General features: G+C 44.5%; 1 protein-coding gene across 25 annotated transcripts in view; it reads right to left on the bottom strand.

The window, feature by feature from the left end:
* Positions 1-24,495, bottom strand: part of HEMK1 (HemK methyltransferase family member 1) — a 127,093-nt gene that overhangs the window by 98,954 nt on the left and 3,644 nt on the right. For 23 of the 25 annotated variants that reach the window (XR_002442586.1, XR_002442587.1, XR_002442588.1 and 20 more), the window contains exons 5-9: positions 9,604-9,753; positions 7,529-7,593; positions 2,801-2,850; positions 1,795-1,900; positions 710-805 (exon numbers count right to left, since the gene is read on the bottom strand). Coding sequence is in view for 6 of the 25 variants with exons in the window: in XM_021409729.1 (XP_021265404.1) it covers positions 710-805; positions 1,795-1,900; positions 2,801-2,850; positions 7,529-7,593; positions 9,604-9,753 (467 nt within the window). In the remaining 19 variants the exon portion in view is untranslated. Of the gene's footprint in view, positions 1-709; positions 806-1,794; positions 1,901-2,800; positions 2,851-7,528; positions 7,594-9,603; positions 9,754-9,782; positions 11,079-15,629; positions 15,916-24,495 lie in introns of those variants that run through there. The other 2 variants (XM_021409733.1, XM_021409732.1) reach the window with 2 other exon arrangements.

Genomic DNA, 24,495 nt, shown 5'->3' with positions numbered 1-24,495 from the left:
TCATTGTGCTTCTCCCTTCTCTTCCCTATTCCTCTTCACAAAACAACAGATTTTCAGTGATCTCTCCAATGCCATTAAGGCAAGGAATTTTCAGCAGGATACGGGAATGCCAGGGCACAGAAGACATTTGGGTATCAGCACGTCGATCTTCAAGCATAAAATGGATCCCACATGACAACAAATAGAAATCAACCAGTCTCAAGTACTCCTTGTGTGCAGAAATCTAACGTTTAAGAAACCATCTCTGGCTGATTACCATTATTCTCCTAGGATATTCAGCACTGAATCCTGGCACAACATACAAGCTTCCCCTAATTAAAAAACAAGAGGGAAACAGACCTACATCCATTCTCACAAAGCGCTACGTCGTTTCTCCCTCAATAGCTTTTCTGCTTAAAAAGCTCCTTTTTTGTGCTTCCTCGTCCTCTGCTCTCTCTCTTGTTCTTTCTCTTGCTGCTTTCAGCTTTAAAGATTCTCATTTTGTTAATGACTATGAAACACCAACACTAGTCAAAGAAGGTCCATATCCCTACATTAATGAATTACAAACTGATTTTGCTTTTCTTTAAAACAAACAAAAAAACCCACTACTCTTACCAGATGGGCATTTTTGCAGTTATTTTCCCCCTGAACCATCGTGTATGAAACAAAAACAGTAGTTACAGATATGGACAGAAGACATTAAATTCAAAAGGAGAACCACGCTCACCCAGAATCCTTCAGAAGAGAAGGAGCCAAAGTCAGAATTGTCTTGATGACTTTCATCCCATCATCTCCCCCATCCAATGCATCAAGGTCCTCATAGCTAGAGGTTGGAAATAAGATATTAATAGCAATTCATACAGCATGAGCCATGCCCTTGAGGATGCACTGCCCCGTTCCGCAGGGAAAGGTGCAACTAATAAATTCCAGCCCTGTTAGAGCAGGTGAGAGTGGTCATTGCTTTTATGAGAAATACAGGGAGTAAGAAGGCTGCCAGCTCTAGGCTGAGAAACCCCAAGCTGAGTACAAGCAGAAAAACATTCCTTGGACTCCTTAAAACTTCGAGTCAATTGTATCCAGGATGACAGTTCCAACATGTTGATATGTCCTCTGTGCTAGCTAGACAGGGAAAGAGTGGGTTGTACAGCAAAGGAGCACTTGCTTTATTTTAACTATGCCAATAGCCAGGTTGGATTGCCTTCTAATCTAGCAGAGCAAATGAGGATGTAGAAAATTCAGCGACTTTCAAGGGCAGAATCTGCTGCCGTACACACTTTGCATAAGAGTGAGTATGGGACTCTGTTGTGACATGCATGACAATTGCTTCTGAGGAAGACCAGCACAGACAAAACAGTTCCACAGCCCAAAATTGCTTCTTCATGTTTGTGTGGGTTCGTTTGCTTAAGGCAAGTCTTGTGATTAAAATGGGTCACAGTATTTCCACCTAAATTTCTTTCATCACAAAAGCTGCTCTGATTAATTATTCTTACTTTCATAAACTCACACCAATTGTGAAAAACAAATCTAACATGAAAAATGTTCTGGAACAGTTTTGGATTGGAAATGGAGTAATCTCAAAGTGTGCGCTTCTTCCATTTTTATTAACACTGAAAATATTTTGATATTGTTACAGACTTGTAAGCAGGACCGAAGTAACGCTATACTATTGCACGCCATACATAAACACACCTACAAGCATGCACGTTTGCTACCTTTCCCCATTTTGCGTGCAAGTGAGCGTGTAATATAAGAAAGCAGGCAGAAGGTTTTGCTCCAAGGAACAGGGGAAGGAAAATCTATTTGTCTGATTACCGGATGATCTCTGCATCCAGGGAAGCCATGTCTTCATGGAAGACATACGGAGGGTTACTGACTATGAAGTCCATTGGGCCCCAAGGTAGCAGCTGTTTGGCAGAACCTGAGAAAGAAAGAATCACAACCAGCTCTCGATCACAGCAATTTTCCCTCTAAGCTCAATATCAAAATCCTGCGCAGAAAATTGTCTCTCGAGACACCTGCACGTGCGTATAGTTCTGCTTCTCTCTGAAAGAATTTTACCCCGTTTCTTTTTGGGATAGCTGGGTCTGTTTACTCACCCACCCTACATGCAAAACGACACAAAGATAAGCACAGGCAAAGTATCATTTTTTTTTTCCAACCAAGAGCCCTGCTTAGCAGGATATCTATCTTACAATAACACAGGACCTTGATGTCCTGGAGAGCTCGGAGCCCAGCTGGATCTAAAGTAACAGCTGGAGCCTGACACACTAAGCAGACCCAACAGAGAGCTACAACTAGCTATCAGGATGCATATCCTTCCTCTTACCAAAGCTGCTGAAGGATGTCTAATGAGCAGAAGAGTTATAGCCCTCAGCAGTACCAACCAACCAAAGACCCGCTTTTTCTGCCCACAAGGTTCAGCTTGCTACGCTCATGCTCCTGCCTGGACCGACATGTACCAGCGCTGACCCAGACACCATGTAACTCCACGAACACGGCACAGTCCTCAGGCCAGCCTCTCAGCACAGGGCTTACCCACACAGCTGTGGTACCAGCACAGGCTTTTGGACTGGACCTGTTGGCTTACTGCTGGAGCACAGCAGTAATGAGCTCAAATTTGCAGACATACCCCTAAGCAGTAATAGAGTCAAAACCAACAGTGTGAGAAAGGTGCGTTAATGAATCCACAATGCTCCTCCACACCTCCTGCTCAAGCACAGCCAAGCACACAACTACCAAATTGGATAAACTTCACCAAACAGCAGGAAGGTAAAAAAAGGAGAAAAATAAAGGAGATTATGACAGTGAAAAGAGTTACCATATGAAACGTTATGGTGGAGGATGTGGATCCTGTCTTGAAGTTGCAGCCTGTAGAGAAAAGTTCAGAGGTAAGAGCAGGAAGATTAGGAGCCTTGTCTGTGTGGGCCCATGAGCAACACGTTCAAATACAGGTCATTAAGTATCACTCCTCTTATCTGATACATGTGTGTACTATCCCACTGACTGCTGCTGAATGTTTCTCAAGCTGCAAGGAAAGTTTAGGATCTGCTCTTTGCCTGAAGAACAACATCTGAAGCAGACAGCACCCATGACGACTCCTGGGCACGGCTCCCATGCATCCAACATATACCTATACATCACAGCAGTATTCTCCCCCTGCTACATAGTAATTCTATCTAAAGGCCTCCCTCATATGAGCTCAGCAGCAGAGAAAAACAAAATTAAATGCATCAGATATGTAAATCTGATGCGGTAAGTGCAGACAGCTTGCTCATGTTTGCCACATTCTCTCTCCAGCTTCTTTGATGATTTGGATCTTAGTGTTCTGGCATCTGAGTGTATTTTTTAGGCATCTTTGGAGAGGCACACGTCCCATCTCACAGGAGCGCGTGAAGGTGATGAGATTTTACCTCGCACTGCCAGGAAGCCAGCACACGCAGTGCAGCACAACTCCTGGGGCAGATATAGACCAGGAAAAGCAACTCCTTTGGGACAGCTCACGCACGGACAGTTCAGTGTAATATATTTAAAATACGCTAGGTTTTCTCAGGTGCTACTTTCTAACTTGTGATCTTTCTCATCCCTGACATGCCTGTGCACATTAATTGGGAAATATGTTTTGCTCAGTGCCTTTCATCTGCAACCAGACCTCCCTAGGGTGCTCACACTGGCAGAATCCCTGAAGGTATAGGAGACACAAACACGTCTCCCTTCACCTGTGACAACAGAGCACACAGACAAGCAGGTTTGTTATTTTTAAGAAACAGGTCTATAAAGATCTCAGTACTTCTTAGGAAGAAATCTTGGCCAAGATTCTGATCTCTCTGATTTACTGACTCACTCCAGAGTAGAACAGCCTCAAGACTACCAGACTGCCATTGCATTGTTCTCCAGTCTGCCTCAGCCTGGCACAATCCATCTCTAGCTCCCAGCTTGCACCAGAATATGATCCTTGCCAGGGACTACGTAGACAGATCCCCTTAAACCATGCATGGGCGTCCAACATTTTGGCACTGAGTAAAGAGGAATTGTCCTGGGCCCCATATACATAGGTCGCTCTGGAAGTAATGCCTCCTATTTATTTCCATGGAAACTACAACAGATACAACGAGCACAATAACAATATCTGATAGAGAAAATTCTCAGCTACAAAACACTGTTTTTCAACACAGTCACCACCATTAACGATGCATTTTTGTCAGCAATGAACAAAAGCCTGCATGCCACACTTATAAAAATCTGCACCAGTGGAGGTGACCCGCTGTTGCTGTTGCCACTGCTGAAACACCCACCGCCACATTGCACTCACATCCGCTGTTGGGTCTCCCATCAATGCTCAGCAAGCGTCAATGAATGGCAGCAGGTGCCATTTTTTCCACATGGAGGAATTCAATGATCCACCTTCGCTTCGTATGCACTTCTATGTCATGATGCTATTTTGTCAGACTGTCCCTCTGCGGCTGCACGGCAACAAAATATAATGGCATATAGGTGGGAAGGTTCAACTTCTACAGCCATACCACCAATAACCACCTCTGATGTCGCAGGCCAACATAATAAAACAGGAGGCATTACTTTCAGGGCAGCTCTCATAAAATCTATAGTATAGTTAACGTATAGAAGCAAAACCTGTTTTAATTTTTAATGTTTTTTTAATTAAAACATATAAAAAGGAGAACAACAAAACCATAAAACCAGTGGGATGTTTGGCCTCACGTGCGTGAAACTAACGGATCTGACTGGTTTGATAGCAGTGCTTGCAATTCTTAGAGAGGTCTCAAGGTGTTTGTCAGGGATTTTTGATGAAATTTTATTTTTCCTGTGCTTCATCCTTGAAAATACTTCATAAGTGTATGTACCGCCAAAAAGCAATGACATGAATAAGGCGTGATTGTGAAGTGAGGGATATTTCTCTCTGCTCAGACAGGGCTTATAGAAGTCCAGTAGAGAGACATGATCAGATTTTTTGAGTTGAATACCTGACAGCAACTCTATACATTCCATTTAAAAATTTGCAGGTAATGCATTTATGTTGACTGAAAACAGAGTCACAAATATACAAAAAAAGATAATTTTCTTGCAATCTTGAAACCTGTTCTCAAATTCCTTGGTTAGAACGGAAAGCACGGCTGCCTGGTTGTTGCTGTTCACAGGACTGTGTGTAGCCAGTGTATCAGAATGCACAAACTTGCTTGCCACCCCTCAACTCAGTCCTGCACTGCGCCCTGTGCCCCGCTTTCAGCCCAGGCAGGGTTTGCAGCGCACCCACGTTCAGTTGTTGCTGAGTGAGGCTGTGTGCTGAGGCGAGCTGACTGGCGGGGCACAGCCACCACCGTGATGGCGTGGGGCAGGGGGTGGCTGTAGTTCAAGTTGTGCTGGGCCACATGCAGCCCACAGGCTGGACATGCCTGCCTTAAACCCTTGAAGCTACCTTGATGCTCCTGGAACAGTAAAGAGATTCCAGTTTGAAAGCTGCCTTTGTGCTTGGTCACAGCCTGATATTACAGGAGAGACCAAAGAAGCAGAGAGCATGAGACACTAAGGAAGGAACATAACCTCTAATTCCTCAGCTACACAATCTGCCCATCACAATACCTCTCTTCTCATGAATTTTGCCTCTGGCTTTTAAAAAGACATTTGAACACTTTGCAAAGCTAGAGAGACAAAGTTGGTCAAGAACTGCTGGTGGAGAATGACTCCACTCCACCCACAGGAGATGCCATTCCCCGACTGACAAAAGCAGATCGTGGCAGACAGAATTTGCCCTGTACCCCATTGCATCCAACGTTCAGAGAAACCTCTGACAAAACTAGAGCGCTTTCCAATATGCTCTTCCTTCCCAGGAGAGACCCACCACCACAGCTTTCTTTCCAGCTCTTCAGTGTAACATCTAGTGGCTACCCAGTGAGGTTCAGAGAACATGCTGAAACAAAACCCTTATACCCACGTCCTGTTTGCCTTTGCTGAGGGCCTATGGTGCTGCCTCATCAACAACAGGGGCATCAAGAAATGAAAGGATTTCTGCATCTACCCGCAGTGCACACAGATGGGTTATCTGGCACCAGTATTCCTTTAGCGCAACCAAGACTTTGCTCAGCATTCCTCCCTAAGGAACACAGCTGTGGCAAGGGAGCTGCAAAAAGGAGGCAGGAACCAAGCTGGCTTCAGCAGTAACACAGCTTATCCTACCGGCTTCTCTTGCAAGACGTGCAGGGCACCATGCCACGGACAAGAGAAACATTTGCTTAATGAAAATATCCATTGAGAAATAGGAGTTTCTCTGGCAATGCATTTACACTCCCCATGGGCATCCTTGAGCCAGCAAGGAAGGATACTATGACACATTTTCCCATATGCCAGAACAATACCAAGGAGGCAAAGACCCTGCTTGTTTTTTATTACCATCTCTGTAAAAGTGCAAGAGAACTTGGTTTGACTCTCATCTATCAGAAGGATCTGCTGACCACTCCCTATAACTGAGTAGGAGGCATAGTTTAGTAGTGAGGTGAAGGTGTGGGAAGGGTTTGTTTCTACCATCACCTCAGAATGGAGAAAGATCTGCAGCTGTTTTGCAAGAAACGGAGGGACGCAGCTCAGGACAGCCAGAAAGAGAAGCAGCCTGCCTCTGCAACCACAACACCAGCAGCAGCTTTTGAAGAAAGAGTACACGGGCCCTGTGGACAGTAATGTCAATTAATGAGTATCACTTTTAAGACTCATAGCTGTACCAGACTCCAGAAGAGGTAGCAACAGGAATCCCTCCTAAGACTGCTCAAATTCATGCTCAGAGGTTTCCAAGAATACAAGTGCGTAGTAGAGCTCTGTACATTTCAGTCTCTAAGATTCTGGAGTTCTGGACTCAAAAAGTACACAGATTCTAGCTCTGGTGCTCACCATGATAGTGACAACCCAGAACAGCCTGCATTAAGCAGAACTTAAGCCTGTGTTAAGCTGAGGAAGCAGATCTGCTAGGGAGGACAAGGTTACCCTGAGAGAGGTTCTGCATTAGGTACAAGGTGTTTGACTCAGCAGCTCTCAGCACCCAGGCACAGCACAAGTGTTGTATGCACAGCAGCACCCTTCTCACCAAACCCTAGACTACAAGGAGGTCACCGAGGGATATCATGACAACACCACAGAGTGAAGTGTGCAAGCTCATAGCCAGAGAAGTTACGACAGGAACAAGTATTGCAGAAATTTATGTATGAAGCCAGAGAGAGTAAAGTTCAGACTACACCTGTCCTTAAGAGCTTAAGTGACACAGACATTCCTACCACTTGGTACCTTAAGTCTACTAAGTCTGTAGAAAAGAATAAGAGTAGTGACTATGAAATGCTTTGAAAACTCCTGGAAGACAGCATTTAAGTACTAGTGTCTTATTTAGGCTGCTGTCTTCTTGAATTCTTACACACTTTGAGAGTTCAAACGACTGAAAATACTCTAGTTTCCAGAGGTGATAAACATGAACCACACTTCAAAATATTGAGAACTCCTGGTCATTCCTAAGCAACAATTTACAAGAAATGGGTAATATATGGGCTTGTACCTATGGACGTTCTCCCTGGTGAGATCCACAGCAGCCTCTTCTTTATCCACAGCTATCACCCGGCTCTGGGACAGAAAAAACAAACAACAGTATTACAACACCAGAGGTCCTGAGCAGACAAGCTCTGCCAGAAGAGACACTCAAGATAAAACCTGCCAACTGACTGCTCACTCTTGGCTTCTCAAAGGAATAGCTCATCTCGGGGCACCGATGGGATGACAAATCCCTTCTAGTAAGGCAGCTAACATGACAGAAGGCACTCTGCACCACTGCCAGCATTCTACCAAAATAGACAGGCTTCTGACCAAATCAACTCAGCCGACAACAATGCAGTCATGCTGACTCACGGCACCTGATACGTTCATTAGCTCCAAAGTAGTGTGAGACTCAACACTCCAGCAAGCCAAAGGCTTAAAGTGGACACAAGTTAAAGGAAGATCATATCCTAGGCTTCTCCTTTTTAATGTGGATGGAGTCCCTCCAGTACTAACACAACAGCCCGGGCAGGGGTTCCAGCATTTTCCATCTGTTGGGCAGACAGCCTTTGCCTAGTTATTCCACTGCAGTTGTTACACTACATTCACTACATGCATTGACAGCAAGCACTTGACTGTGTCACCTATTTGACAGTTCTCTGGTGTAACACTATGCGACAGGACTACATGGTTAGAGATATGCTTGACCTTCTATCCCACCTTGGGAAAAGCACAAGTATAGGCCTGACTTGTTTTTGCTTTGCTAAACATTTCTTAAACACATGCTGCTAAGCATTTACATAGGGAAAGCATGCTCAAAGTATACACTTTGCATCTGGAGATAATGGTGGTATGCAGTGTAATTGACCATTAGGGGGATTCATTTCACTGTCTGAAACTAGCACCCACACACACGCAAAGCTGACCCCTAACACAGAGGACAGAGTTGAAACAATAAACAAAATGCTGCTGGTGTTTTCTCTTGTTCTCTGCTGCCAAATTCTGTCTCAAGTATTAAGACATTACAAAGAACATAAACTCTAGTTAGCTGTCTGTATAGCTACTATTCACTGTATTCAGTCAAGGCTCTTTATTTCTCTGGGCACAGCAGTTAGTGTTAGCCAGCTAGGAAAGGACTATTATCAGTAACAGTGACAGACTGACAGAACTGTTTAATCTGACAGGAAAGTAAAAAGCGTGAAGTACAGCTCAGGAAATCAGAGTAATTGCACTTTGAAGACACGAAGCCCAAGCATTAACCCTTGAGCCAATAGGAGAAGGAACATGGGCACCTACCTCTGTAACTAACACACCAAGCCTCACTCTCCTCTTTCTCACAGGGACAACTGTCCACAGCAATTCTTGCTCATGAGAAGCTGATTTACGAGTAAGTCTGTATGAGATGAGATCTCGGCTTCATTTCTTTTTTTGTTTTTGCTTACCAGTAGTAAACTAGGCCTGTTTCATGCCTTGGCTACCCAGATGCCTGTCCCTTTCCTGCCTTTTTTACTCTGTCCAAAAGGTGGGAGCTGTTATCATGGAACAAAAGGCTTTAGAAAAATGGCTTGGCAGTTGTGGCAGTGTGACATCTGCTTGTCATATTGATCCCAACTACTGACACTTCTGTGAGAATCCATCTTCTGTACTCATTTGGTCTTCAGTCTCTTAAAGTCAAGATCTGTTGATTCACAGCAAGGTGATTTTAGAGATGACTGTCCCATAAATTTGACTAATAGAGTGTGTACTGATGCCTCCATCACTCATCCACAACCCAGGACATGAGCTTAAACCAAACGCCACCACAGCTTCAATCTAAGGTGATTAATAGTGAGTTGTGACAGCTGAAGAATGAGCACATTTGCTTCTTTCATTCTGTCTTTGCTTCTCCTGCAGACAGCTGGAGAAAGCAATTCCTAAATACTCTCTCTACCTAGCATGAACATACAGAGCCTGATTGTCAAAGACAGCAGCTGCTGAAGCAGCAGCTAAATCCTGTCAAGTCAAAGAAATTTGCTTGGGAAGTCTCAGTGAAGTCCAGTAGAGTGGGACTGTCCTTCCACATGGCTATTTCCTGTACCATGGGCACATAAAAGACTTCACCTGTGGTATCTTGCACAAGAGACTCAGAGCAATTGCTCCAGAGCCACAGCCAATCTCCAGGATCACAGGAGGTGGGACAGCAGCCGAGGAGGCTGAATTCTTCTCCTCACATTTCCGAGATTCTTCCTCCACAACAAAAGAGATGAGATCCTAATAAAACAAAGAGAAATACTGCCATGACTTTTTGTTAAAGGTAACTGTTTTGAATCTGTGGATTGAAGAAATTAAAATTTCTTCTGTCCACAGCCTAAAATATACTTGTTTTGCTGATTTTTAAAGCACAAATGACAGTGACAGAGACGACAAGAAGTCATTTAAGCTTCATCTCCCCCACAGGGTGCCTTGACTAGTATCCTGAGGAGTTTGTTATGATTTCTCAGAGATCCTCTGAGGTCTTCTAGCACTGGGAAAAAACAATAACCAAACAGCTGGAGCGCATTATCTTCTGTAACACCATTTTATTTACACCAAAATTCCAGCCATTAGCATTTAAAAGCTTCAAAATTTAATACTTCTAATCTTCTAAGTAATCTAGAGACAGCTACACAGCTCTGAACAACATCTTAAATCAATAATCCAATCTGAAGATGAAAAGCAAAGGCAGAGAGTTACTAAATGACACACACAAGCCATTCCCTGGATGGATTTCAGATTGTGGACTCCTACTACATTTTGCTGTTGCACAGAACTTTCATCCATGCTTCTTGAGCCCTATGCACCTCTGCTGCAAACGTCTCCTCCCTGCCACCAATCTAGTTTTGAAATTTCTTGGCAACATCATGTGAAATCCAACACAACAGAGAGGTCTTAAAGACACATAGGTCCAAGCTTTGTGAAAATGAGAGACTAGTTACTACAGAAAGTACAAAAGTGCCTCCCTCAGACTGCAGCACGAACTTCTCTCGCTGTTCAGCAGAGAAATATAAACACCTTGGGTGGGTGAGCACTTGCTGAAACTGCTTATAACTCCCTGAGATCCTTGTTCTTTCATGGCACAACTGTACAGAAAGAAAATAAGGCCTTACTGCCCAAGCTGCTCCCACAAAGGCTAGGTTATTCACTTGAGAGATTTGCTCTTGAATCTCTCCTATAAATCCAGAAAGCCTAACAAGTCACGAAAAATTGGCTTGATTTTACCAACAGGAAAAATGAAAGACTTTACAAGGAAAATTACTGGCCTTCATTTTTTTCTTTTTTTTTTTTAAATATATATTTCACATGTTCTTGGCCTAAGCAGGATTACCTAAAAGCAACACATCCTGACAGGATCAGAGTCAGCTTCTTTTTAGCACAGCAATGGCTTTCTCCAGGAGCCAAAGTCAGTTCTGCTTGTACATAAGGATGTAAGCCCTTCTTTGGATATATCACTAAACATGGGGTACAGTGGAACAGATGGTCTGTGCACAGGTGTGGAGTTCTCCTGAAGATAGTTGTTGCTGTCAGTCGATCACCCTTCATGTCAGGCTGATTTGCATCTGTGGGATGTAGTGAGAGAGGCTGCAAACAGGTGTAAAAATGAAAAGCTGGCATAGATGAACTTCTGTGGAAACAACCCCAGCAACAGTCTTTGAGAGACATGGGCTGCTTTGTCAGATGGTATTTTTTTTTTAAGACACACACAAAACACGAATTGCTCTTCAGTATAATAAAGCACTGTGCCCCTTCAAAGAACTGTGACTCGTGCTGCTTCACAGTCCTGGATAAGAGACAAGTGTGTTTAAACACTGTCCTGCCCTAGGAAAGCCAGGCAGCTTTGAAATGCTCCATTTTAATAGAACCCTGTGACTGAAAGCATAAGCAGAAAAAAAAGATGTGCTTCATTTGAATACATAGACACTCTGCATTTCTCCTAGTAACATTACTTCTTGTTAGATCAGTTTCTGAGCTGTTGCCATTTCCAGCCCAGCCACTCTGGGCTTTGCTTTTTTTCCAGTAGTATGGCCCTGCCAACGTTATCCTTTGGGGAGTCACTGGGTCCTTGACCTTCTCCAGGCTACTTTTCACAACCACAGACTTTTGAAGCCTTTAGGAGGTCTTTTAGCAACAACCTCCTTCAGCTGTATTCATCACTTTCTTTTAAATCTGCAGTCGTGAAGCTGGAACAAGCCAAGGATGCCCAGGTCTTTACTCACCAGATAACAACAGCCTTTGTTCTTCTCCAGCCTCTACCCTCTGCCTTTTCCAGAGCTCTCAGTAATGAGTACAGCTGTGCTCCTACCTGAAAGCCAAGAGGGAAGGGGAAGCAGAAGCAGAGGGAGCTACACTGAGGTCTCTCAGAGCTGCATCTTCACTGCAGGGTTCAGCTTGGGGCCCAGCGCCGCTGGTGGCTCAGCCAGATACGAGGTGCCACTCCGCAGCACCCTGCTCTCATTACCGTGCCTCAGAATCACATCTTCCTTGTTGCTCTTCTGGGATTCCTTTCCAGACAACCATGGAGACCATGGAGGAAAATATTCCCACAGGATGCAGGAAACCATTAGAGGACCACCAGCATTCAGATAACATGGAAAAGTAAACACCATATCTACCCACTTGTGCATGAAAGTGGCTTTTGCATTTCAGCTAGATGAATCAGTTTGAAAATACTTCTGAAATGAGGACAGGCAGAGATTGCAACCACAGCAGGTGCTGACGATTCCAAGGCCACAGAAGAGCCATTCTGCTTGGACACTGAATTGCTCCCAAACGCCGGTCATTTCTGGTTACTTTTAAGTATTTCCAGGAAATTCTCTGCACTAGCTCAGAAGAACCATCCATCTCCCGGGTTGTTCACAGAGGGGCACAAGTTACTGATTACAAAATGTCCACATGTAACTTCCTTAAAGTAGAACTACCATCAGCATTCATTAACTTCATTAAGGTTTATTATTAGCAATTTCAAGCTTTGAGTTATTATGGAACTTCTGCTTCACACGCTCCACAGTAAAAATAATTTGAGAGTGCTTGCCAAAGCAATCTGCATTTAAATACAACTGACTTCAGTTTTTACCACATTTATATTAAGAAAGGGATGTTGATATAACTTCAGCATCACATCTTCCCTGACTCCCTTGCCTTATTGTCTTGGTTTCTTCATACCTTTCCAAAGCAAAGACTGTTTCTCTCATAAGAAACACGTTTGTCACAATAGTTTAGAATTAAAAGACAGTATTAAAAGTAATGTGACAAGCTAAGAAACTACTTCCTTTTTCAGCCATTAGTATCTCACTGTAGTCAAAGAGTTCAATAATTATGAAACTAAGTTCTTTTATGAAGTAAATTCAGTTGAGAACAAAGTAGAAGGTATTTCCTAACCAGTACATCAGGAAAAAAAGAATTACCAGTATAGTTCATTCAATGTTGTATTAAATTTGTAACTACATACACATTAAAAAGATACAAAACAACACAGAGGAACAAGACATTTTAGAAATCCGTGTTAATTGGCTGCGATACTAACTATCCTTTCCTTGACTTACAGCTTTCACCAGAAAAACCAAATTTCCCCAGCGTCTGTAAAAGAACTGGGCCCCCAGCAACCACAATGCAGAGCGGGTCCAGTTAGCACACTGCCATGGCCACCAGCTTTCCTCTACAGAAATTACGAGGGATTGAGATGTCCAAAGTTGTTTTAAAAGTGTTCTTCAGATGGTTTTGGTATTTTTCCATCTCTTATGAAGCAATCTGGTCAAAATCTGTGCTTCCTCAGTCCTCTGAAGACGTGACTTGAAATTGATGAATTACTTTGCAGAATCTTGAGAGATAAACTATCTCTGGGCACACATTCCTGCACTCCTGTGTAGGGTACAAAACACCATGCAAGACAGACATCCCCTGCCTCTGCAGAAGAATCCGACTAGAGCCACAGGTAGGGAAGAGCAACAAACAGGCAGAAGATGCTAAAAAGAAAAACTGGGACAACAGCAGATGGCCAAAGGCTGTGGTCTTTACTGTGTGGGATACGCTATATCATCTCTGACGGAACACTTTCGGACAGCAAACATCTGCTAACATAATGCCAACATTGCTTAAAGCCATCTTAACCCACAGTTTAGTCACCACTTCCAAAGATTGAGACAAAATCAGAAATTCCAATGAGAAAAAGAGAGAAATCATTTTGACAGTCCAGCACATCAACCTTTGGGCAACGCTAGGTAAGTCCTCCACAACCTGCCACTCTACACTTGAAATGGCAGCACAAAAAGGCTTACTTGCACTGGCACCATTGTCAAGATTGAAGACAATAGAGAAATATCCCTTACTACAGAAAAATGCTCATTTTGATTAAAAAAAAACATTAACACAGACTTCACTGACTTTATAGCATCTAAAGCCTTGTAGCATCAGGTGCCCTGTCCATGAAAAAAGACCGTAAAAATAAAAATAATTAAAAAAAAACACAACAAGAAAGTGCTGCATTAAGGAAGAAATAAAACTGTAAATTAAGAAAGTATTTCAGAAAGGTGACCTGATTTCAGACCTACCCACACCACGCTAACCACTGTGGAATTATTAAAATCTGAATTGCTGCTTACAGTAAGCCTTTCTGTCATTGTCAGTAGCAACACAGCCCACACTAAGAGTCTTGCTAACCAGTGCTACTGGTACTGGCAGAGACACTTCAGAGATACATGTGAGGGTCTGAGAATGATGTGTGTCACCACATGTAGGAAGAAGATTATGAGTCGAAGATTATGAAGGTTACTACTCCCTCGGTCTGTGCAATAAGCTGCTTCTCTAGCTACCCAGTTTTGGAAGGAGTGAAAGGCCTGAATGCTAAACAGACAAAATGAGACAAACCGAAACCCTCTCTTTTTGCTAGCAGTGATGTGAAGGTGGAAGGGAAGGAGTGGGCCGAGCGTGGCTGGGACAGCCCCACAAGGCTCACAGCTGCTGATACCCACTTGCGGGGTCAGACTGCACATTTTGCTCAATAAAGGGACGCACACAGGTGCTCAAGGAGCAGAGAGGAAGAGCTCAAAGTCACACGGAAGGCTGAGCTCAGGAGCCACTGCTGCCCCTTGGAGCAAATCTTAGGTATGATTAGAACTGCCCCACCGCTGTCCTCTCCCCCAGAGCTTGCAGGATTGCCATGCACCTTTTCAGGGTACACCCTCAAGTGTCATTGTGCTCCAGGGCCTTTTTGTCATCTGCTACAGGTAGGCAGCATGACAGCCTGAGCAACAGGCTAGGCTCAGGAACAGGGCCAGCTCACAGCTCTGCACTTACCGGTGTGAATAAATCCCAGTCTCTCTGCACGTTGCAAATTTCTTCATATGGGAGAAAAAACAAACCAACAAAAAAAACCCCCAAGAATAAATATCATAAAACAATGAACTTCTCCCACAGCTTCTAGGATTTTGTGCAAATAAATATTCAGGAGGACAACAAGAGCACCAGCTACCTACAAAGTTATGCATTCATGAGGGTGGTAAGCTGGGTGCAAAGCAAAATATCTGGAAGGGTTTTTACAGTGCACTGGTCTGAAGGTGATGCAGGCATTCAGGGATTTGTTTCCAGGTGTACAAATTCTGTTGATTAGCATGGAGTGGAGGCAAGCTGGCAGTATCTAGGCATTATGTACCTTTGTCAGAAGAGTATTTAAAAAAAAATCTACAGGGCAAAGGGCAGGGCATCCTCAACGGTGAGGGGAGTTCTAGTACTTAAGAGCAGAAGAGGATCTTGCAAGGACTAGAAGAGACCCTTTACCTGCAGTTCCATACAGGGGACACAAATATTTGCTTCCTGTGCTACACTGATTTCCAGAACTCAGAGGTTCTCAAGCTTTTGCCTCTTTGCCAAGCCACTCACAGTCCACTCCCTCACCTTGCTATTCCAGGAAGCCTTGCTTCACTGCCAGATTTGCCCTATGTTCACACTGTCATTTATTTGGTTCCCCCTCACATTTTTTCTGTTGAGCGAAATAAATGCAAAGCTTTGCCAATACCTCCAGCTTCCCATGAGCCTCTGCCTCACCCTTCCACCCACAGCTCCACTCCTCCCCGCCCCCAGTGCACACTCGTGTTCTGACAGGTTCTTGGTATTACCTCCCCGTCCCTGTGGCCAGGTCTCTAGTTCACTGTATTTCTTGGAACCACAGCTGCACAAAGAAGCGTGAGGACGGCGTCTGCCAGCACCCAAACCACAAGCTCCACAGCTGCACAGCTCCAACCAGCAGACAGCGCAGGGCCAGGCGGCTTTCAGCACTGAGGCAGACAGGAGGATACAGCAGATTCTTACTGCGCAGCAGCGGCTGCAGAGCTGCGTGGAGGTCCAGAAGCAAAACAATCGCATGCTGTCGGCCGACACCAGCAAATGAGATATCTGATGTTTCTGTGAAGTACATTACATAGAATTACAGGGCTAACAAAAGCAGGATTACGGGAGAAGGGGAAAAGGCAAGGATGGAGCACACAAATTCACACCGCGTTCCTATATATAGAGCCTTTTTTTTCTGCTCTGTATACTCTTGGAAGAGCAGGGAAGACAAAGGCCCACGGGTAGGAGTCTGGGGAGTGAGAATCTCTAAAGTCCCTGGTTAGCAAAGGGGACACAGAAAACAAAAGGCCTATGAAAACCTGCATAACCTCACTGCTGTCACATACTTCCTGGGAATGTTTTACTTATTTGTGTGCTTTCCAGAAACTTCTGTTCTCAGAATCCAGGACTTTCTGTAGAGCCTGATCTGATATTAACCAAATTACCCCTCCCCTCCTGTTTGCCCACTTGGCTGCCAATCAGCACATGACAAAACACCAGGAAGCCAAGCTGGAAACTTGGCCACAGAGGGCAGGCTGGTGGCTACAGCACTTGTATCCTGGGCTCTTCCGCCTGGCCCTGCAGCAGACACAGCATCCAGGCAGATGCTCTGCTTCAGCTCGCTTGTCCTAGCTTCAAAACTCCACTTACTTGGATGTCCGAGAGAAGCAATGCAGGAGCTGGGTGCAAACCCAAATGGATTTGTCTTCATATTCATGTGGGAAGCTCCCTGAGTCCCATCCATCCTGTTCCAGACATTCTGTAGTTTGTTTTTCCAGCTCCAGCCCTAAGTCTCGCTCTAACTGCTGATGAGCAGCTCTGATGAAATCCTCTGAAACTGAGGTCCCTTTTAAACCACAAAAAGCAGATCAAAAGCTCAAGACTCCATGGAGCTCTTTTAGGGCAAAAATATAAAGGCATTGACAATACCTCTCTGTGAGAACATATTAGGGAAGTCAATGTAAGCTAACAGATCTGTGCATGAGTTGGTGGCGGTGGGGGGGAGGGGAAGGTGTAGAAGCTGTTGCTTTTCCCCACAGAATTTTCCTTTACATTTTTGAGCCTCTTGCTGAAATGACCAGCTTAGAAGCAATCTTCTGCTCTCCCACAGCCTTTTTCTTGCATAGGAAGCCAGAGGAAACTACTGCCATAGTCCCTCTGGCCTTTTAGCCAGGAGCAACTGTTCCTTCATTACCTTTACAGCAAGAAATCTGTTCCAAGAAAAACATTCTGTCCAGATTTTGAAGTAGCCAGCAAGAGAGGTACCAAGGTTCCAGCTATGCTATTTCGGTAGTTAATTACATTCTCTGTTGAAGATGTGCACCTTTTCTTCTGTTTGCATTTATAGCGCTTGTTATACACTTGTCCATGAAACTAATGAGTGTTCTGCTAACAAATTTCTGCTCCCTGGGCCAGGTAATTAACCCTCAAGCTTATCTTTGATGAGCTAAATAGCCTTTCACAATAAGGCAGATTTTCTGTTAATCCACCTACTGGTCCTTCTCCTGACCTAGTTTTCCATTTCTTTCTCAACCAGTGAGTAACATAACCAGACAGCATTTCACCAACTATTCCACTCCTGCAGTACAGAGAGGTGATTTAATCCTGGTGCCTGTACTTGGCAATCCCTTGGTAACCTGTACAAGGGTCACAATGGCCTGCTGGGCAGCCCCCTGAAAACTGGGCAGCCATTACCCAGCACAGCCCCACAGATTTCTCCAAGCTCTTCAGCCAGAAGCAGCACCTCTGCGACGAGGCCAGGCTGCATTATTTCTCTCTCCACGTACAATCTTATTAAACACTCGTGCCTAGCTCAAAGGGCAGTTCTGATTGCTTTGTAACAACAAGCTCTGCTGTAATTTCCACTCCTTGGCCTCTGTGCCACAGCCTTCTTTTTCTGGAAATACTGGCTTCCTCCAACATACTGGTAAAATACTACCTACCGTAAGAGCAAAATCTCATCTCAGGGGGGCCATGGAAATGCTACAACTTCAGAACAGTTGTTTACATCTGTGTTTTGATAGATAGCACAATTTCTGATCAATTAAATAACGTCCTATTCAATTTCTGTTCAATATACTTTATGGGAGTCTGCAGATATCTCAGGAAAGGACCCCAAAATCGTGTATAAAGAGGACACTATCCATCCTTTTCATTTCCCAAACTGTGAAGGAAGAGACAGAGAGAAGCAGTTTTCCCCTGAAGAGGAAACTGATCAGAAGCAAAACTATGGAAAAGAAAACAAAACAATGAGTCTCCTGATTGCTGGTCCATGGCTGCGCTCACCAGACACTGTGACCTTTTGAACTTTCTGAAATGTAACTGTTTGTGGTGCAGAAATCAGGGAAATGACAGGCAATTCTGCATCAGGAAGCTTCCTTTTAGCCTTAATCAAAACAGAAAAATGCGCACGCTCCTTTGCCACACAGCACCGGAGAAAGCCCCCACCTGGCGATCTGGAGATTTGCATTTACATGCCAGGAAGTGAAAATCCTCCCTTCTCTCTGCTCGACCTTCTTAAGAGGTTAATGATTATGCTTAGCGAGAATTTAGGTTAAACTTCATGAAAGGTTTCTTGGAGCAAATCTTCGCTTAAAGTGCTTTCACAGAACACCCCAGCACAATGACTGCTATTCAGTTGACACAGGCAAGTAAACAGCAGCGGCTTCAGTACACTGAGCAAGTTGGCATAGGAAGGAATCAACCTATCTTGAGAAACAAGTAAAAAACTTAAAAATCACAGGTGGATAAAGGATTGCTTAGCCAGTGACAGGACAAAAGTTATAAATGCTATGGAAAGCATGAATGGTTATTCCATGTGTTAACAGCAAAAAGTAAGAGCTCTGTTAAAAGAACAGGCAGCAACTGAAACAAAGAAAATGCTTTCCCCACTTACAGTACAAAATTAGAGCAATTCACTGTCAGATGATGTCACAGAGGTTAGAAACACAGACAGACTAAAAAGAGGATTAATGGAGGACAGATCCACTAGTGATTATGAAGCAGAATGGCCTCAAACCCAGCTTTGGTTAAGAACTGCTGTCTGTCAAAACAAGGGGGGGATCCTTCAATGCCTGCTTTTCTCTCGTTATTTTGTCCCCACCATCTGCTACAAGCCCCAGGATGACACAGTATTTTGAATGAGAGCAATTTAATCTGACCCAGTAAACCTGTTTCCATGCCTTACACGGCATTCAGCAATCTCACATGAGAGCACAGCCACAGTCTTTCCAGATGACTATTAAAAAAATGCTCAGCACGGAACAGACTTGGCATTTCTTCCCCTATAACAACTACCAGGTTAAGCACACCTATTCAGCATACAGCATGCTTCCTCACTTCCCTTCACTGGGCAACTCACAGTCACCACAACAAAACCAAGATGGAAAAACATATGCAGGGCCTGAGCTCATGGTGAGATCACAACAGGTAAGGAGGTGCCACCCCCAGGTGGCCTGAGGGTCAGGAGGGCTGGCTGGGCTGTGAGAAGCCTCACAAGCAGAGCTGGAGCTCTCCTCCCAGTAGCTCTCCTCCAGTGTTCAAGACCATGACTCTACCCACACAGTAACTGCAGGGGATGAAAGGAGACCATTTCTGTTTCCTCTGAACAAACAAGCCTTCATCTGCTTTAAAACACAGCATGTGAGAGAGGAGGGGATCAGAACACGCTAGAAGCCATACTGTAATAGTTAGATAGAACTGACAGGAACTCTGCGAGTCTAAGCCTGCAGTGCCCTCTAGGGGTACAAAACAGGTGAGCCACAGCCTGCGCTACCTCCTTTGGAGAAATCCTGGACCCAGCTAAACTTCCTTAACGAAGCCACGGTGAGGACTGATTTAGCCTTTATTTACTGAGATAAAAAAGGAATCACCTACCCACGACTGGATGAGTTCTTCTCTTTGTCCTATTTTCATTTAATCCACAAAGCTGCTGCGATGGTAACTCAGCCTGAGTTTTAGAAGGACTCGCTTTGGGAAAAGGGCTGCCTTCTGCACCAGTAGTCACTGAACAACACTGGGACAGAGAGTCCTTGACACTGCAAGAGTAAGTGCATAACTAAGACAATTCACAAGACAGAGCACACCCCCAAACTTTGACCTGAACACCCCTGCATCACAAAAGCTTGGCTCTGGTGACCCTGGGCACATCACAGAAGTTACCCCAGGACCCTCCTGCAGTCTTTGCTGCCAGGCTCGGGCTGCAGCGCAGCCCTGCTCACATCAGGACAGCAGGCAGGACACGAGGTCACATGCACCCCTGCAACCGCACACAGCGCTTGCAGCAGCGAGCCCACAGCTGTGTGCACGGAGGACCAGGTAAGTGGAGGAAGGTGAGAGTGCAGACTGTGCAACAAAACTCTCCTCCAGCGCAGTGTGTGTGTACTCACAGAGCAACCTATCCGCCCTGCACGCAGTTTTGGTTCTCTGTCCCACCCCCATCCCAAATCCCACAGAACAGAAGGAAGAGAGCCACACGTACCGGCAAAAATATTCCCACAGAAAGCAAATGGAAGTGGGCTCAGCTACCAGAGAGCAAAAGGGGCAAATTCCACACGGGGCAAAACTGAAGCAGACAGCTGAGCTTCTCTCTTTGTTCAGCTCCTTGTCCACAGGACGGAATCAACGCTGGTATTTTATGCCAGCATATGTGTTTGTCTTCACAGCTTTACCCATATGCCTAGCAGCTCATACCAAGAGTCGGAACCCTTCTGGTTTAACCACAGAATAAAATATGCAGAATAAAAATGCTTCCTTGTCCTTTTAGTCTTCAAATTAGCAGGCAGGAGCATTTGTAGAAGCTATGAAAACATAAGGAGGAAGTGAACGTTGCAGTGCTGGTATACCTACACTAGAAAAGTCAATGTAAGGAGCTACATTTACTCAACCCAGAACAAGACACGCCATGTGGCTTGTCTGCGCAGTCATAAAGAAGCAACTTGACCCTGGGATATCAATGTTGATAATTAACTGCTTTCTAAAGAACAAGATTCTATACAGATATAATTTGATCAACAGTGTCAGTACTAATAGCTGTAAGAATGCTGCAGACAAATCCTGAATAGAAAGAGCAGTAGAGGCAACTTCAATATTTTTGAGAGGAGGTTTTTCCACAGCAGTTTTGAAGTCCAGTGAAGCCTAGAAAATTCTCACTTACTGAGCAAAGCATGGGCAAACCCTCACCCAAACAATCACGCACAGCTCTCAGTCAGAGATGACCAATGTAGATGAGGGAAAGAATCTGGACACCAGCTCAGTTTTGGGCAACTGGTTACACACAGTACATGGTTCCTGGAAGCAGCACATGCCCATAGCAGTGTCCTGCACCAGGTGCTGATAAATAGCTGGATCTTGTCTGCGTGCTTTTCCTGTTTGAGAAAATTCCCTAGCATCAGGCCACAAGAAAGCTCTCTCTCATGCATTGTCAAGGGCTTGGGTCAAGTCTCAGGATTTGCTGTGATGTGAATTTTTTTTTTCCTCAAGAGGAAGATCGACGTAACAACTTTACAAGAGCCAACTGTAGACACTACCCAATGCTGTTACAGAAATCACAGATGCATCCTAAGAAAAACGTATCTATGAAATCTGGAGCAGAGCACAGAATGCCTCACTATGCCTGTACAACGATAAGACAAAGCGCAGGAAAAAAGCAACCAAGTCTAATTCTCGTGCTGCTCCTTCCCATACCATACAGAGGCTTCACCAGCAGCATCCACATCTTCTTTCATATGAAAGAAGGCAATGAACTGCCCAGCCCTCTCTCAAACCACCAGAGGTTTCAGCATCTCACCCCTACAGCCCAGACAAATGGAGTGATAGCTCACACCTTCCAGTTAAATCTGGTAAATGAGATTGATTTTTTTTTTTTTAAGCACCAGGGCACAACACATCTCCCTGCGATGAAATTCAGAGGCGCGAAGAACAGTCACAGGAAGTGCAGCAAAAAGCTTCAGAAGCTCAATGAACTGCATCCAGAGGAAGAATGGCTCTGGGAAAAGATTAAGTGGGAAGCATTTCTGATGAGTATAAAGAAGGAACGCAGCCACATCTGAGTTGCTGAGAAGGCATGTGACTAAGTGGCTGGAGCACTAGCTACATGTAAGATTATCTTAGTGCAACTTAGTATTTAACAGCTCTGTTGGAAAGAGTCTGTGCTCACTTACATGGAGCAACATCAGGGAATCATCCTGGCTGTGAACTTGCAGCTAGTTCCCCTAACCCTGATGAAAGCAGTGGGAACATGCAAACAACTGTTGCGAAAGCTCTCATCCTTAAACTCACTCTTCCATCATTTGGCACTTCCTCCCATGAGAAGAAACTTCGTAGCCTGGTTTAAGAGTGCCTGGTTTTAGTTACACCTGTATCATCATGAAAGTTCAAAACATTCCAGTGCAACCTAAGACACTCCTCTACTTTTTTTTTCCCCCCATTTTTAAACAAACAACATCAACAGACAAAACTCCAGCTGACACTGCTTTACGCAGGCAAATCTGACACCAGATAGAGCGCAAGAAGCCAATGGAAAGGTGCCATGCTACTGCTGGAAACCAAACACCCTTAGGTGTTTGCTCAGAAGCCTGCTGGACTCCTAATGCACAACACTTTCTCTACTTTACAGGCCTCAAGACCAAGTGACTCTTTCCCAGTGTGCTATATAACCTTAAGAGAGGGCAGCGGCAGGAGCTGGCTGGAGACTTCAGTAGAGAAGCCACCAGACCCAGGACCCGAAGCCATTCTGCAACCCTGGATCCACAGGCCTAGACTACAGACCTGTTTGTTCCAGCCCTTCCTGGCCCTTTTATCTCTGTTTTGCTCCTTCTGAGCAATTCTTCCACCTGGATTCTTCTTCCCATCCCTTCTCTCTTGCTACACTGTTCATCTCCTCCTGAATGCACAGCCCTTCACTGCTCATTACGAGAAAAGCCACATTTGCTCCAATTATTTAATCCCATTTCCTGATTATTGTCTGCTGATGTTGTTTGTTGAGGCAGACCTCTGTAAATTCAATTGCCAGCGGAGCTTCATTCCTGAGCTATCATGAGCTTCTGGACTTTCAGAATAAACATACTAAAAATGTACCTTCATATTGTGACACATCAAATAAAGTTTTCCCACAAACACAAGGTTTGGGTTAAGCTGTTTACGCTAGATTTTTGCCCCAGGGTACATAAAGTGGTTTAAAATACAAGATGTTACAAAGTACTGCATTTCGACAGAGCACTGCCTTTCAGCAGAGATGCTTTTACCAAAATCCCACACATGGGCACCATTAGCAACATTCACAGACATTAGCAGCCCTGGTTTCCACGGTACACAATAGGTCTTTGTTTGAAGCCTGGCACTGCATGGAGAGAATGAGAGCACAGTACCAGAGGAAGCCTTGTCAACAGATGGTTTGATATGCATAATGGTAAAGTTCTCTTTGGGTTTAGTGCTCATACTGCATTCAGGAATTAGCGGGGTGTTAGAGCTTGGAAATACTCTCTTGAATCAACCACAGCAGAAATGCCATCAATAAAAACAATCCTAACCATCACTGGGCTCCAACTAGCAAAACTGTTTCTCAAGCACTGTCTCCAGGCTTCATCAGCACAGAATGACCAAATCCAGATACAAGAGCGAGCTCTCACCTAAGGACACCAGCAGCCACCATGACCTAGCGCCTGGCAGCCTCTGAATGAGATTCTGCTGATGTCCTGTACCAAACCAAGACCTAGATTCTGAATGTTTTTCTATAGATTGAGATGATAGGATTTAAGGGGCATTTGTTCCAATTGCCTTCAACCCTCACATGGACTTCAACAGCTCCTTCTTCCTCAAAGGGCATAACAGAAGCATAGATTTTCTTTGCCTTTTACTTTTGTATAACGAAAGGTGCCAGATAATGGACCCTGCACGCTGCATCCTTCCTTTCGTGAGCTGCTGCTTTCTTCACACTTCCCAATTTGTTTTTCCTGCTTCCTCAGGTAAAGCAGAGTGGGGTCCTCCTGTCTCCAAAACTAACTCAGTCCTTGACTTCTCCTCTGACATAACAGTCCTTACTCTTTACAGTTTGAGAATATAATAGCTCAGTTGGAAAGTACCTACAAAGATTATTAAGTCCAATTATCTGAGCACTTCAGGGATAACCATAAGTTAAAGAGCATTACTGAGGCCATTGCCCAAATGCCTCTTGAACACAGACAGGCCGTGAGGTACCAGCTGCTCCTCTGGGAAGTCTGTTGCAGTGTCTGACCACCTTCATGGTAAGGAAATTTTCCCTAATGCCCAGTTTGAGCTTTCCCTGGCTCAACTCCATGCTGTTCCCATCCTGCCATCAGCTCCCAGGAGTCTCTCTCTGCTTCTCCTCCTCAGGGAGCCGCTGCCTCCTCTGGATGCATTCAAGGACCTTAAGATCTTTTAAAATTGTGAAGTCCAGAACTGCACAGAGTATTCAAGGTGAGGCTGCACCAGTGCTAAATACAGTGGGAGAATCATCTTTTTACCAGCTGGCCATGCTGCGTTTAATACACTCAAAACAGCATTCTTTATGCAGCAAAGGGCTACTAGCACAGCAGTCATTTCTCTGATCGTTTGCCTATCAAAATTCTAATTGGACAGGCTATGGAAATCATTCCATCTCTAAAAGTTAACATTCACTGCAAAAACAAAAACCAA

Source organism: Numida meleagris, chromosome 11, assembly GCF_002078875.1.
Source record: "Numida meleagris isolate 19003 breed g44 Domestic line chromosome 11, NumMel1.0, whole genome shotgun sequence".
In the NCBI taxonomy this organism is placed as follows: Eukaryota; Metazoa; Chordata; class Aves; order Galliformes; family Numididae; genus Numida; species Numida meleagris.
This window is presented reverse-complemented; position numbering and strand designations above follow the sequence as displayed.